Source organism: Astatotilapia calliptera, chromosome 1 (genome assembly GCF_964374335.1).
Source record: "Astatotilapia calliptera chromosome 1, fAstCal68.1, whole genome shotgun sequence".
NCBI lineage: Eukaryota > Metazoa > Chordata > Actinopteri > Cichliformes > Cichlidae > Astatotilapia > Astatotilapia calliptera.
Window position 1 is genome coordinate 35,906,097 of NC_137422.1, and position 13,936 is coordinate 35,920,032.

At 39.5% G+C, this 13,936-nt stretch overlaps 1 protein-coding gene across 1 annotated transcript in view; it reads right to left on the bottom strand.

Annotated features, from left to right (window-relative positions):
- Positions 1-313: 313 nt before the first annotated feature.
- Positions 314-13,936, bottom strand: part of itfg1 (integrin alpha FG-GAP repeat containing 1) — a 156,633-nt gene continuing 143,010 nt past the window's right edge. Inside the window, exons 16-18 of the mRNA XM_026175418.2 lie at positions 13,538-13,620; positions 12,595-12,712; positions 314-1,442 (exon numbers count right to left, since the gene is read on the bottom strand). Of these exons, the coding sequence (XP_026031203.1) occupies positions 1,383-1,442; positions 12,595-12,712; positions 13,538-13,620 (261 nt within the window). The 3' untranslated portion in view covers positions 314-1,382. The remainder of the gene's footprint in view (positions 1,443-12,594; positions 12,713-13,537; positions 13,621-13,936) is intronic.

Sequence of the window (13,936 nt, forward strand, 5' to 3'; positions counted from 1 at the left end):
TGCATTATTTAGTAGGGCGGCCCTGTAGAGGGGTGCAGGCCCAGAGGGGTGCTCCAAGGGACCTTCAAGGGTCTCATGTAAAATTAAAGGCTGTTTAATTTAACCGTGCAACAAATTCAGATAATGAGAGCATAAAAAGAGGATTATTTTGAGTGGAAATTTGCCACTAGCTTCTCAGCAAGAAAATAAACAAAAAAATGTTCTTGGAAAGGAGCTCCAGTGGGAAATTCCTAAAAGTGATCAAGTATGACTTTGGGGTCATAATTTTATGAACAGCTTTAAGAGGAGTGGAACAGGGAAAGAAACATGTGACTTAAGCAGAAGAAACCTTTATTCTCAACTTTAGTAAGTAAACACATTTAGTAGGTTGAACATTCATTTGCAAGCCAAATAAATTACATACACCCACAGTTAATCATTTGTTAAAAAAAAAGTGCAAACCACATGGAAAACCATGAGCTCATTCTTGGAATATAAATAAAACACACCGGAGCCACCCAGCTCTACAGAAATTAAAACATGAAACTAGCGAACTGTACTTTATTCAGCAGGACAACCAGGCGTCGGATGATTTGCAGGACTTTGATGCAGCAGAATTAGACATTTACAGACTCCAGGCTCTTTATTTTGGCACTCCCATGATGCAGCGTTTTAGGACAGACTCAAAAGAGACAAACTTGCACTCAGCAGACATGAAGGCCATTCATTATTTTTAGTGGGATCGGAAGCATAAAAATGTTCTGCAGCATCATTATATCACATTATGTTCACTTTTCACCAATTGCTGTCTGTAGCTGTGAGGCTGAATCAATATAATACAATCAGTTCAGTTTAATTTCACAGGAAAAAACCCAAGAGGTTCATCAGCTGTGCAAAGACAATGGACAGAAACACGTGTGTGGCTTTGAAGTAACGATGCACATTTATATACACACAATGTTAAAGGTGCTTCCTTCCCAGTGAACAAACAAAAAGAAACTGCTTTTATCATTGGAGCTACTTGTTGGGCATTTCAAAAGGATCCAAATACACTAATAACACCACTGACGATCACACTCCTAACGACAGTCGGTCCAAAGAAATCACTGCTTTAAACTTGAGAGTGATTCCCATTAGGATTTCGTTGTCTGTCTCTATGGCCTTGTTGCAGCTCCTGTACTTCTAAAACTGGAATGAATAAATGAAATGGAGCATAAATATTTAACATCTGACTCAAGGACTGAAAAATATCAAAAAGAAACGTTTTGGGGTATACGAGAATCCATTTATTGGCCCTTGAAATGAGTCTGAGTGAAAACGTGTGAAGAGGAAAGGGTGGTCAGGTGAGAGGCATGCGCGAGAGGATGGGAGAGGATGGTCTCCCATGATGCAGCTTTGTTTCTTCACATGGCATCAAAATGGAAACGGTGGGCTTCCTGGCGCTTCTCTCGGTCATCTGCTTTCTGCACAACACACACACACAGAGAAACACACAAAGCCAGGTTTTTAAGGTCAAAGGAAAACAGTCATTTATCTTGCACTGGAGTCATAAATACAAGAGGACACATCATCAGATTTTGTAGCGTATACAAAACAAACAATGACGACCTTCACTTATTTCTCTAAAGAAAGTTTAGGTTCTCCATCATCTGTTGAAATGGATTTTTCACTGTCATGTACAAAAATTAATTTCTAAGGAGGGACAGAGCTTGTGCTGGAGGGGAAGAGGGACCAGAAAGGCAAATCACTACCGTGTATTTTGGGAATGCCCGTGGGGTTTTCAATTACTGGCTAACAATCAGAGATGGTAGGGAAAATTTAAAAAAAAAGAAAGAAAATCGGCTTGATTATTTCAAATCTTGGGGAATGTGCCATCAGAACTTAAAGGCATTTAGAATAATGCTATTTGAAAGTTAAAAACACTCATCACATGGTTGAGTGAGAAAACACCGATGTTAGTTGACAGTTCTAACGTGACGCAGGATTTTATTGATTTAAGACTTCAGAGGGACAGATCTGATGAAAGCTGTAAAGGATGGATTGAGTTTATTAATATCATGCAGGCAAATGAGTGAGAGTTGTAGTTTAACAACCTCATAACTGTGTTACTTACAGCTTTCTGGTTTCAGTATTCAGGGTTTTGTTTTGTATTACTCCGTCTCTCTTTTATTTTAAACCCCTGTTTGCTCTTGAATCAAATGTTTGGATTTGTATGCTCTAACAGAGTTCGCATAATGTCGTATGATTTATACTACTGTACACTATGTAAGTGCTTCCACCTACACATAACACAGGAGCTGCTCAGCCATGGAAATCACTGCAGGTTTTGTGCTGATGTTAATACCAGTGGAGGTTTGGAACTGTTGTTAGCAGAGCTTTGGCGATTTTTACTCACTATGTTCCTCAACTTCTTTCTTAGAGTTTTTTTTCTGGCAACTGGCTGCTTTTTCAATCATCTTGAGTCCTGTACCTGACCATTTTCAGAGGAATTTTCTTTTCTTTTTTTTTTGTTAAGACACTTTAACACTGATCTACAAATCATTTTGGCACCAACTTACAAACCTGTGTTGTGTCCACACACAAAAGACAACTCAGTTAAGATTTTGTTTTTAGGTATTTTGTTACCAGCAGTCACACAATTTGTTGCAAATGTTATTAGAAGTGACAAAAATAACAGTTTGACAAACATATAATAGTAGTTTTGCAACCACATGATTTTTCCCACTGAGATAATATTGAAAACCTCGGTATACCTCCGAATGTGCAGGGGGTCCTTGAAACATCTGAGGAAACTGGACAAGTGAAGGACAGAAGTGGCAGGCTTAAGAAAACCATCTATAGCAAATGAACAGTACCTGAAAGTCATGTCCTTAAGAAATGGGAAAGAAATTGACGAAATACCTGACACCCGAGAGCTGAATTGGACCTTTAGTTGACATTTGAAGAAATTACAAGAAAGCTTGCGAAGAATAAAAGTGGAGGGTAGCTCAAGACTTTTGCATAGTACTGTGCTTCAACCTTTCCAGAGAAACAGATATTTCTGGAGGCTTTTTTTAAGTACAGGTTACTATGCAATGTTTTTACTGATTTGGCTAATGGAGGGTGGCCCATGAGCCAAATAAATACAAGACCCCTGCCTTAAATTGTACTTTATAACATCTCTAATAACCAAGGAAAAACAGAACAACAGGAACACAGAGTTTTCTGAAGAACTACTGGATTTGCCGTGGAGAATAATTTAGACATCACCTGCTATTATTTCTGCAAAGCCAAGTTACACGGGCACAGTATGTGGGAACCACTGAATACTCCACTACAAACAGGTAAACAGTGCCTGTTCCCCTAACCTCACAATAAACACGAACAACATGTGCAATCACAGAAGCTGTACATATCAAAGCTTGACAGCTGCAGCCTGAGCATGCTGTTCGTTAGCCAAACTAAAACTGATGGCAGTGAGATGACTAATGTGTGACTAAAACGGAAGTACATTTTCTTAAAAGCCAAAAGCTCTGTGCATCTGTGTGCTTGTTGAATGTGAGGACACTGTATTACTTCTAAACCAGAAACAGCTAAAATCTTGATTTGCAATCTGCAGTGCATCGGTCAGAGAACCTGAACCAAGCCCAACTGAACGCACTCAGATCTGAAAGCAGTGCTGAATAGGACGAACCTACTACCATTTATTCTTGGACAGATTGCTTAACTGGAAAATTTGTACTTTATTTACATTTACCAGTTGATTAGTTAAAAATGTGTTAGGAGAAAATGATCAAACTAAAACATTCTGGTTAACTTTGTGGTCTAATGTCTTGATGCATGCTCAATCACCCCAGTAAGTAAATCTCCAAAAGTAAATTCTGTTCATCTGGAGGTAACGTTTTCAGTGGTTTTCCCACTGAAAACGTTACCTCCAGATGAACAGAATCAACTTTTGGAGGTTTGTGGTCTAATGTTCAAATCTGTTAATAAGTGATGCACAAATTAGACTTTTTGTTAGGAGGTTAATATTCAATTACATCACAACAGGTAAAAATGTAATCTTTGCTCCAATGATTAATCAAATTCAAACATCACACAAACACACAGAGTTTCTGTCCTCCCGTCAATGTGAAAAGGCTTTTAAGGATAATATGTGTGCATTCATAGCCAACAGTCTATTATCATCATCTGGGCAGTGGGACAGACAGGCAGGTGTGATGGCTGCAGGCAGTGGTGTACGAACTAAGCTGTGAACAAGCTGACAGACGTGCAGCAGCAAAGTCCACCACCCTCTCCCAACAACACCTCCTCCCTGAGGGCCCCGCTCAAGTCACCTGCTTCTACTCTAATACTCCTGGTGTGCTGATGAAAAAAACAACAACAAAATTTCAGCCAACAGCAGCAATTTCTCATGTTTTCTGTTTACTTCTTTGAACCGGCACCTAACATCGTCTCAAACAGAACAAGAACATGTTATGATGTGAGAGCCCATGAAAGCAATTTTGTAATTTCAACATGTCCAGACTGTGTTCATCCCCGCAGTGCAGGAGTAGGGATAATGTACAGTTCTTTTTGAAGACAAGAAGGAGGAGGCCATGGGGATGTGTGAACATTTGCAGCTGTGGTATCAAAAGTCACAGCTGAAGTGATACTCCACCCTACATCTCTCTTTCAGGTGTCAAACTCAACCCCCTGTAGACTTCAAAGGAAAGTGTAAAACGTTTTTCGCCAAAATAAAACTAAAGACACTTTTTCCACCCTTACTGTTGAATTTGTAAGTGTGTCAGAACCACTTTGTCCCAACTTAATGACTGTTCACTACCAACAACCTGAAAAGACCGCGATTTCTTCTCAAATGCTAAATTTAATGAAGAAGTAGTTCCTGCGTACTTGTAATACATGCAATTCTATCTTTCTTAAAAAGGACTGTGAGGGTATTAACTAAATTATTTATAAGCTGCACCTTCCAGAATACACCAAGTTGATGCTTTCCTCACCAGGTGGACGTTGCAGGTTAAAACAACCATTATGCAGAGTGAGCTCTTGCAGCCGTGTGAAAAATGACATGCAAAATGTCTGAGCTTAACAGAAAGGATCTGGGGTCGACCCTGCCGTTTAAGCCGTTTTCACACATAGATAACAGCTTTTAAATTTTTGAGACATCACCTGGAAGAAGTGCAGGTGTGAACGCAGATGTGAGACAAAGTCAGATTGGACATTAGCTGGTCTTTAAAACATTTAGCTCCCTCATTAAAAAGTCTGTATGATGTCAGACAGCGTGGTCTTCTGCAAGCTCTACCCAGACAGCTTCGGTGACTAAAACCACACAGAGTATTTCCAGTAGTGCAAATGTGTGTGAAACTACTGTAAAATGATTATTCACATGTGAAAATGGCCACGGATGAGTTAGAATCCATTATTCTATTGATCAAGGCCGTAACAGTAACAAGTGTCTGATATTCCGGGGTTTATTTGAACAAAATCAGTGATTTGTTCAATCACCTAAACATACATTTTTGGTCCCTATAATCAAACCAAGAACCTACAAATAAAATAATATTGAAGTAAAAAAAGCTATACTCAGGACACAACCCTAATCTCCTTGTTTAAAATTTGCAGACTAATTCCCAACATCAGTCCTCAACCCTCCTTATGTAAAACTAGTCTCTGTACAGAACAGTCAAATCTATAAATGAACCATTTGTCACTTTGGGAGCCATTTGGAATCAAAGTATTCTTTTGTTTAGATGTTTTATATCGGTGTAATTGTTGGTGTAATCATTCCTGCCATTCCTACTGGCCATGTTTCTCCCAACACAAAGCCAGTGTAAGTAATCAGGAATAAAAAACCTGATCAAGTGGGTATTTTTTAAGTACAAGATTTTCATTTCTGCGGGCATTTCCTAGCTGAGCTGCAGTGAAGGGACAGTCGCACAAAGGGAGGAAATTTTGTGCTAAAAATATGCAGAAGATCCTCATCGATGTGGACAACCTCACACTGCTGAAGCCTCGTGTAAGCTTTGGCTCAACTATGTATTTATGCACAGAATGAGGATTTCCCTTACATCTCTGGAAACAGTACGGGGTCTGTTGATTACCAAGAGAAATAACTGCTGCGACAAACAGCTTACATATGTCTTATCTGCTTTAAGCCACACTTGTAAATGTGTCATAAATCCATGATCCAGTTCTTTAAATGTCGTGTTGGCCCAAGTGGACCTAATTATACCTACTCTATGCTTTTTAGTTGAATCTGAAGGGGACAAGGTCAAAGTTTTAAATAATGAGGTCAGTGCTTGTAACAAGTAAACCCTGTGAGTCAACAGCTGAGGTGACAGACTGATCTAATCACCCAGTTTCAGGAATTCTTTTCTATTTTTGTCTGTATGATGTCAGTGACATCATTCAAACTGAAGAAAATTGCATTAAAAGAAGGGTGGCCTTAAGGAAGAGGAGCCAAAACAGCTGGTGTCAGAGATGGTAAACTAATGGGTAGAACCAACAAGATATACAGTGGTGTAAAAAAGTGTTTGCCCCCTCCTGATTTCCTATTTTTTGTACTTTTGTCACACTGAATGTTTCAAATCATCAAAAAATTAAATATTAGACAAAGATAACGCAAGTAAAAACAAAATGCAGTTTCTAAATTATCTATTATCAAGGGGGAAAAAATCCAAACCTACATGGCCCTGTGTGAAAAAGTGATTGTTTGCTATCACATCTTTGGAAAGCTCAATGTGGCTAGAGTTCAATTTCTCTAGCCACACCCAAGTCTAATTACCGCTACACCTGTTCTCAATCAAGAAATCACTTAAGTAGAATCTGACTGACAAAGTTTGTCCCATTACATCTGGTGTAAAAGTAACGCAGCATTTTTAGAAAGGGAACATCATCCCATCTGTAAAATATGGTGGTAGTAGTGTGATTGTCTGGGGCTGTTGTGCTGCCTCAGGATCAGAAAGACTTGCTGTGGTAAATGGAACCCTGAATTCTGCTGTCTACCAAAATATCCTGAAGGACAATGTGAGCTTAAGCTAACGCGCACTTGGGTTCTGCAGCAGGACAATGATCCAAAAGACACCAGCAAGTCCACCTCTGAATGGTTTAACAAAAAAAAAGAAAAGAAAAAAAGAAGGATTTGGAGTGGCCTAGTCAAAGAACTGACCTGAATCCGATTGAGATGCTGTGGCATGACTTTAAAAAGGCAGTTCATGCTTGAAAACCTTTTAATATGGTTGAAAAACAATTTTGCAAAGATGAATGGGATAAAACTCCTCCACAGTGCTGTAAAGACTCGTTGTCAGTTATTGAAAACGCTTGATTGCAGTTGCTGCTGCTAAGGGTGGCCCAACCAGTTATTAGGTTTAGGGGGGAAATCACTTTTTCACACATTACCATATAGGTTTGGATTTTTTTCCACTTAATATTAAACAGCTCAATTTAGAAACTGATTACTTGTGTCATCTTTATCTAATATTTGAATTTGTTTGATGATCTGAAACATTTAAGTGTAACAAACATGCAAAAAATAGGAAACCAGGAAGGAGGGAAACACCACTGTAAAATACAGAAGGATTATTTTGAATCATACAAAGCTACTCTGGTAGTGTCCATATTATTATCTCATTTATCACTCTAAGAGTAAAGGTTTTGGTCTGTTTTTATAATCAAGACGTGATGAGGCACAGGTTTAAAGGGGTGAAATGTACATCTTTAAAGTTTGTGATTTGGCACAGTTGAAGACAAATGAATAACAACAATTCTATGTTATGTGGACTGCTGATTGTGTAGTCAGTCAATGACTTTGTTCTGTGGGTGAACAGGCAACAAGTTAAAATACTGTCAGATCTTTTTTTCCCTTTCCAAACATTTAAACGTTGCTTAAATGTTACGGCAGAGCCGTTCATGTTTTAGCATAACAAAACGACTAAACCCAGTCACTACATTAGAAAGATTTTTTGAGACGCATGTCCTCTTTTGTGGGTAAGCCAGTGCGTCCCTGATGTTGACTAATTTGCTTCATCCAAAAGACGAGCAGAAACACATTTATTCAATCTTTTTTTTTAATCCTGTCAGTTTTGGTTTGTAATAAAGCCTTCATCTATCTTCAAAGACTGCAGCATCTCATATTGATTGATGCTGTGTTCTTTTTTTTACTCTTTTTAAAAAAAAAAAAAAGCAACATGTTTTTAGGGAGCAGATTGATTTGATGTTCTTTCCTTTGGATAACCAATCCACTGGGCTGTGCTGCTGTCCAGGCCTGGTTTAATTGACTGTCTTGGGGATACTACCAATAGTCATCCTGAGGCTTGAATCATCATTAAGCAGCAGAGCATTGATTTGTGTCCATCTAAAGGGTTTTCTGACACAGTGGGCTGGTCTGTGTCCCAAACCAGGTGGAAAACTACAGTGATGCATACTGAAGTCTCACAGGGCTTTAATGTCAGCTAATTAAGTCTGGCCTGCATGATGATGAGATTGATTAAATTCTGCTTCATTGGTTTTTTCTTTCCCACAATTTGTTTAAAGGGGACCTTTCCTCAACTTGTGTCATTTATATACTGTTGCAAAGGTTGATTCTTGCATTAAACATGGCCGAAGTTTCAAATAATGAGGTCAGTGTATGTGAACCTAATCCCTGGGAGACAAACACTCAAAAAGCTCTGTTTCAGGCAGTTGCTCTACTCTTAGCTCTGTGCATGAGATAGGATATCACTAATATGGTAATCTCAAACACATAGCTCGCTGGCTTTGTGCACAAAAGACTTACCAATCTGGTCAGAAAATCTTCTGCTTGCTACGGGCAGCCAATTGCAATAAAATTGGCTTTAAAGGAAGAGGACAGCTATTTCAGACAAACCAATAGGCTGAACCATAGTGAGATACCATATATGTAAGATAAGACATACCTCCCATATTTGAGCCACACGAGCTGTGAATCATGCAGATCTACTCTAACAAAGTCCAAGAATAAAAATATGGGGTTCAAAATGGTTTAACAGGTGCCTTTAAATACTTGTTTCTTCTACTTTCTGGAATATAGTCATATGGACTTCTTCATATCCCTAGCTAATATTGCATTGAACAGAAGTTCACAGAATTTGTGTAAAAGCCCTGTTAGCTGGTTAGGCTGGGCAACGTGTCTTTGCCCTCATGCTTCTGCCCTCTGCCTGACTTTGTTATTAGAAGAGCAAATACCAGAGGCGGCGGTGCAAACACACAGAAATGCCAAATGTCAATCAGCCGTCTCGCCTTGACCTTAGCGGATGCCCCGCATAAAGGAGATGGGAGAAGATGAGATATAAGAAAGAATGTTAGCAGCTTTTATATGTGATTTACCTTCAGTGTTAATTCTCTGGGTGGCGAAGGAGGTTACACCACATTAGCCAGTCAGTTCAGCTGTGTGTCTTCAAGTTATCAAGGCCAGACATATAGTCCAATTCAAATCAAATTTATCTTTAAATTGTGTCAACCTGAACAACCTGAAGGGTATATACCGACAAGACACTGGAGATCGTCCTCAGATAGAGTCAATGCTGTTTAGCTTTAGGGACAGAAGAACGCTGTGGGTTTAAAACACTGTTCACCAGTTAAATTAGAGACAGCTGCAGTTTGATTTATGGCAGGAAACTGTTATGTGCAGATGTATGTAAAAATAAATGTTGCAAAGTGAAAAGTGTTATTTCACCTTTCTAGAAGTAAAAAAACAAATCCATGTTTTCAATGGTATAAATGACAACTGTAAAAGTGTAGCTAAACAAAGATAAGTCATATTAAAAATCTTGTGCAAGTTAAAAATTACCCACTCATGTCTGTGTTTAGAGTGGCACATTTGAACTGGGTAGATCTGAGTTTTATTGGAATCCACTGATATTACTCTCATATAATGGCGAATATTGATTAGAAGGCATCTGGCTGCTTGCTACAGACCTAATGTTAACTTACTACTAATAGCCTGCTACATTTTAAAGAAAGATGGTGAAATGTTCCTTAAGCATGCTGCCCTGCATGTCAACCATTTCATTATACTTTGGGATTTTGCTCTTTAGATAGATTTAAGTTGCCCTTTCTGTGAATTTGTCTCTAAGCTGTACAGACACTCTAGCCTCCTGAATTTGCACCCAAAATGTTTCTAAACACAACCTTCATAATTCTTGGGCGGTACAGCGGTAACAGAAAAGTAAAAAGAAAACAAACAACTGCAAAGGATAATTTTTTCACAGCACTTTTGTATTTGGTGTAACATGGTAGATAATTGGAATTTCTACTTTTCAAATTGCAGCCTTGGCAGATTTGCATGGGATAAACATCACAGACTACCTCTGCAAATATTCCAACTGCACAGAGTTCCCCAGGTAGTACTAGTCAAGTGCAAACACGGCTTAATTCAACTGTGACTCCCAAGGAGCATTTCAATAAGAACTTCAATCACTGAACCTGAAGTTCTGCTGCATGCACAGTGGAAGCTCAGGATTATGCACAGTGGAAACCTGATAATGCACTTAGTAATCTGAATCAAATGAGTTTTCATATGCATTGTGAATGTTGGATGCCTCACCAATGTGGTGCAGTGTTTTGTTCTGAATTGAAATGATGATGAGTGCGATGTTACATATTTCGGTGCATTTGAATAATATATTCCTGTGCTGCTTCTAATCTATCTAATCAAAGCCTATCATGAGTTTGCAAGTACTATATGATATACCACCATATTATTAAACCATTAAGAAAATGTTACTGAACTGCATGCTGCGGAAATGAGAACTCTGAAACGAGTAGTCAAAAAGGCCAAAAACCTTTCTGGAACTAGTAACTATTACTCTTATTAGGGGTACAGTGGGGGGTAGTGAGACATTTTTGATTACTGTGACTAGTCAGCCTATGGACACCACAGTGTTCAAAGCCAAATATTTTGTTGGTTTATGACTGACAACCGCTTCCTTCTTTCTTTCTGTGAGAACAAGACAGAACTGAGTTGAATCTGTGGGCTACTCAACAACAGTACACACTGGGACTGAACATAACAGAACTGAAGTGAAATGTGTGTAAAAGTGTCCAACGTAGCCACTGTCTGAGCTTTTCATGCTGTTCTTTTATCTTTGATGTTTGGTAAATGGACGGGTACTCATATAGCCTTTCTACTCAGTTGAGCACTCAAAGCGGTTTCTTACTACAAGTCTCATCCACACAAACATTCATATGCTTTTATCTACGCCTAAGTGCTTTCTGGCATTGACACAGTCTGATGGATGCATCAGGGGCAACTTGGAGTTCAGTACCGTGTCCAAGGATACGTCAGCATGTGAACTGAAGGAGTTCGATTGGTACCAGATGTAGACATGGTTAACATCTAGCTTTACTGGGTGTATGTGCTAACTGGGATTCAAACTCCAACCTGTTGTTCCAAAAACTAATGTCAATACTATACTGTCCAACTTTCAACCAATCAGCATTTGACGTATGTACAGTACGATTCATGTTGAGCTAAGCATTTCTGCTTTTTTTTTGAAGGGCTGCACCCAAGCACGTTTAAGTAGCTTGTGTATAAACAGAATCGTAAATAACCTTTAAGAGTGAAATAACCGTTTTCTTAATTGCATTCCCCATTTCCTGCTCTTGCAACATAGCTTTCATCCACACACTCATCACTCCTCCCATCCACCTGAGCCTGCTAGATGTATCTTGTGTACGTAGTTTGGGCACCAGCCATGCTTATTTATTTATTTTTATCTTTTTGAATTTCGCATCAGCTCAGATGAAGCTGATGCACACACACCCACGTTTCTAAAAAAGAGGGCAATTAGAGCCCTTCTGTGTGTGTAACCATGCTGCATGTCAACCTGAGTGAAGACGCGCACACACACACAAACACACACACAGGAACACATTAAGTGCACATGGTCTCACGGCAGATGGTTTGGAGAAGATGCCAACAACTTACTGCACTGCTCAGCCCAGCAGACTGTGTGTGTGTGTGTGTGTGTGTGTGTGTGTGTGTGTGTGTGTGTGTGTGTGTGTGTGTGTGTGTGTGTGTGTGTGTGTGTGTGTGTGAAAAAGGAAACAATCCAGAAAAAAAGAGAACATTTGCGATAATTTGTGTTTGTGTCTGAGTGTCATCAACCCTGCTATGATGGGATACATTTTTCTGAGACTGTGATGTGTGTGTGTGTGCCTCCATTAAAAAAAGAAAGAAAAAGAAAACAGTTTTTTTTCTTCACCGGAGGTGGTGAAGAAAAAAAACAAAACCAAAAACATGAAAACATGCATCGACTCCCTGGAGAGCACATTTATGGCGGTAATGAACAGCAGATCTGCCGTGCTGAAAGGACAGAAGAAGGCAATTACAGCTGAACGTCCTTCCAGGTTGTGACCCCGAGAACGAGAGAGAGAGAGAGGTAGAGCGAGAGAAAGAGTGTGTATGTGTGTCTTGGTGGGAGGCGAGAGGACTACAGGACAGGGACAGTGAGACCCATCTGCTGCTGGTTGTGACCAATCTGCTCGCTCTCTCTCTCTGTCTCACACACACATACACACACTCACACTCTGAAGCAGTAAATCACCAGGAAGAGGCCAACATTAACTACAACACGCTACTCTGTGTCTGTGTGTGTGTGTGTGTGTGTGTGTTCTGACCTTCTCTTGCCAATGAAGGATCCCAATAATAACAAGGATGAAGACACACACGCCGATCAGTGCGATGGCCGTCAGCAACACGCTGTTGCTGGGAGTAAGGTACAATTTAGCGCTCCAACTAAGAAGAGGGAGAGAGAGGGAGAAAGCGAGACAAAGAAAGATTGCCATATGCTGTTTTATGTTTTGCCATAGTTTTATCTGACAGAAAAACAATGCAATTACCAAAATGCTGGACATTAGCAGAGACTGTGTTATGTTAAAATAAATAAACGAACAACTCTTTCACTTTCTGGTCATACAGCTGAACAGAATGAAAGACTGCGCTCTCTCTAGTTTCTAAGAACTTTTATGTATTTCCAGAAATCCAGCCACTTTGATGTATTAACTTTATCTTCATCATGATACATCTTGCAATCTGTTAGCTTGTACTTTGTGTGAAAAGACTACCAAGGCGCCTGTTTTCATATAAACAGTCAGTTAGTCTGATTTCACTTGTGGTGTATATGTAGGTATGTGTGCGTTGGCAAACATGCAAGTGTTATGAGCCTATCGAGGAAAGTGCATGTGTGTCATTGTTTGTCTGCGATGACTAGCCATCTGGAGCTCCTCCTGGGTTTTCAGCTACATGTGAATAGCGTCATGATAACATGAGGACACATGCTGCGAGGTAATAGCGTGTGTGCGTGAGCATGTTTTCTCACTTCTGGGTATTGTTTTGTGAAGATATACCACAGAGACGCTGTCTGGAGCGAGCTGAGGGTAACATTAACTCGAATATGCCAGCAAATGACATCAGGCGAGGCGGTTAAAAGTGTTGAATAGTGTCCATAGTAACAAATGTTAACAGGTTCTCTGAGCAAATTATATGACTGTGAACAAGGAAAGCAGCCATTTGTGACCTGTCTATATTGTATTATATCTAGAGGTGTAAGCGTTTATGTACCTGCGGGGTGTATCATGTGGGAAAGGCATGACAATAAGTTGAGAGTTGGGAATGATGGCCGTCCACTCCTTGTTCCTTATCTCCTGAAAAGAGAAGAAAAACACATTAACTGATTATCTTTATTCACAGTAATACATTATAGCAACCATATGTGCAATACAAGCAGACTGCTTTAAGATATGCACACACCGACACAATATGTATGTTAAGCCCTTCGAGGCAGAGTAATGGGTCTCATTCTTAGCTACTGTGGACTTGCTATTTTAAGCCGTGTGTTTCAGACATAGATAACCTACTACTTGAAATAAATTACCCAGGCTATGGTGAATAAAACCCTTTTTTTTCTTTATTGTGAGTGTGGTACATATGGCCGGGTGTATTTGCATGTATGATAAAGGA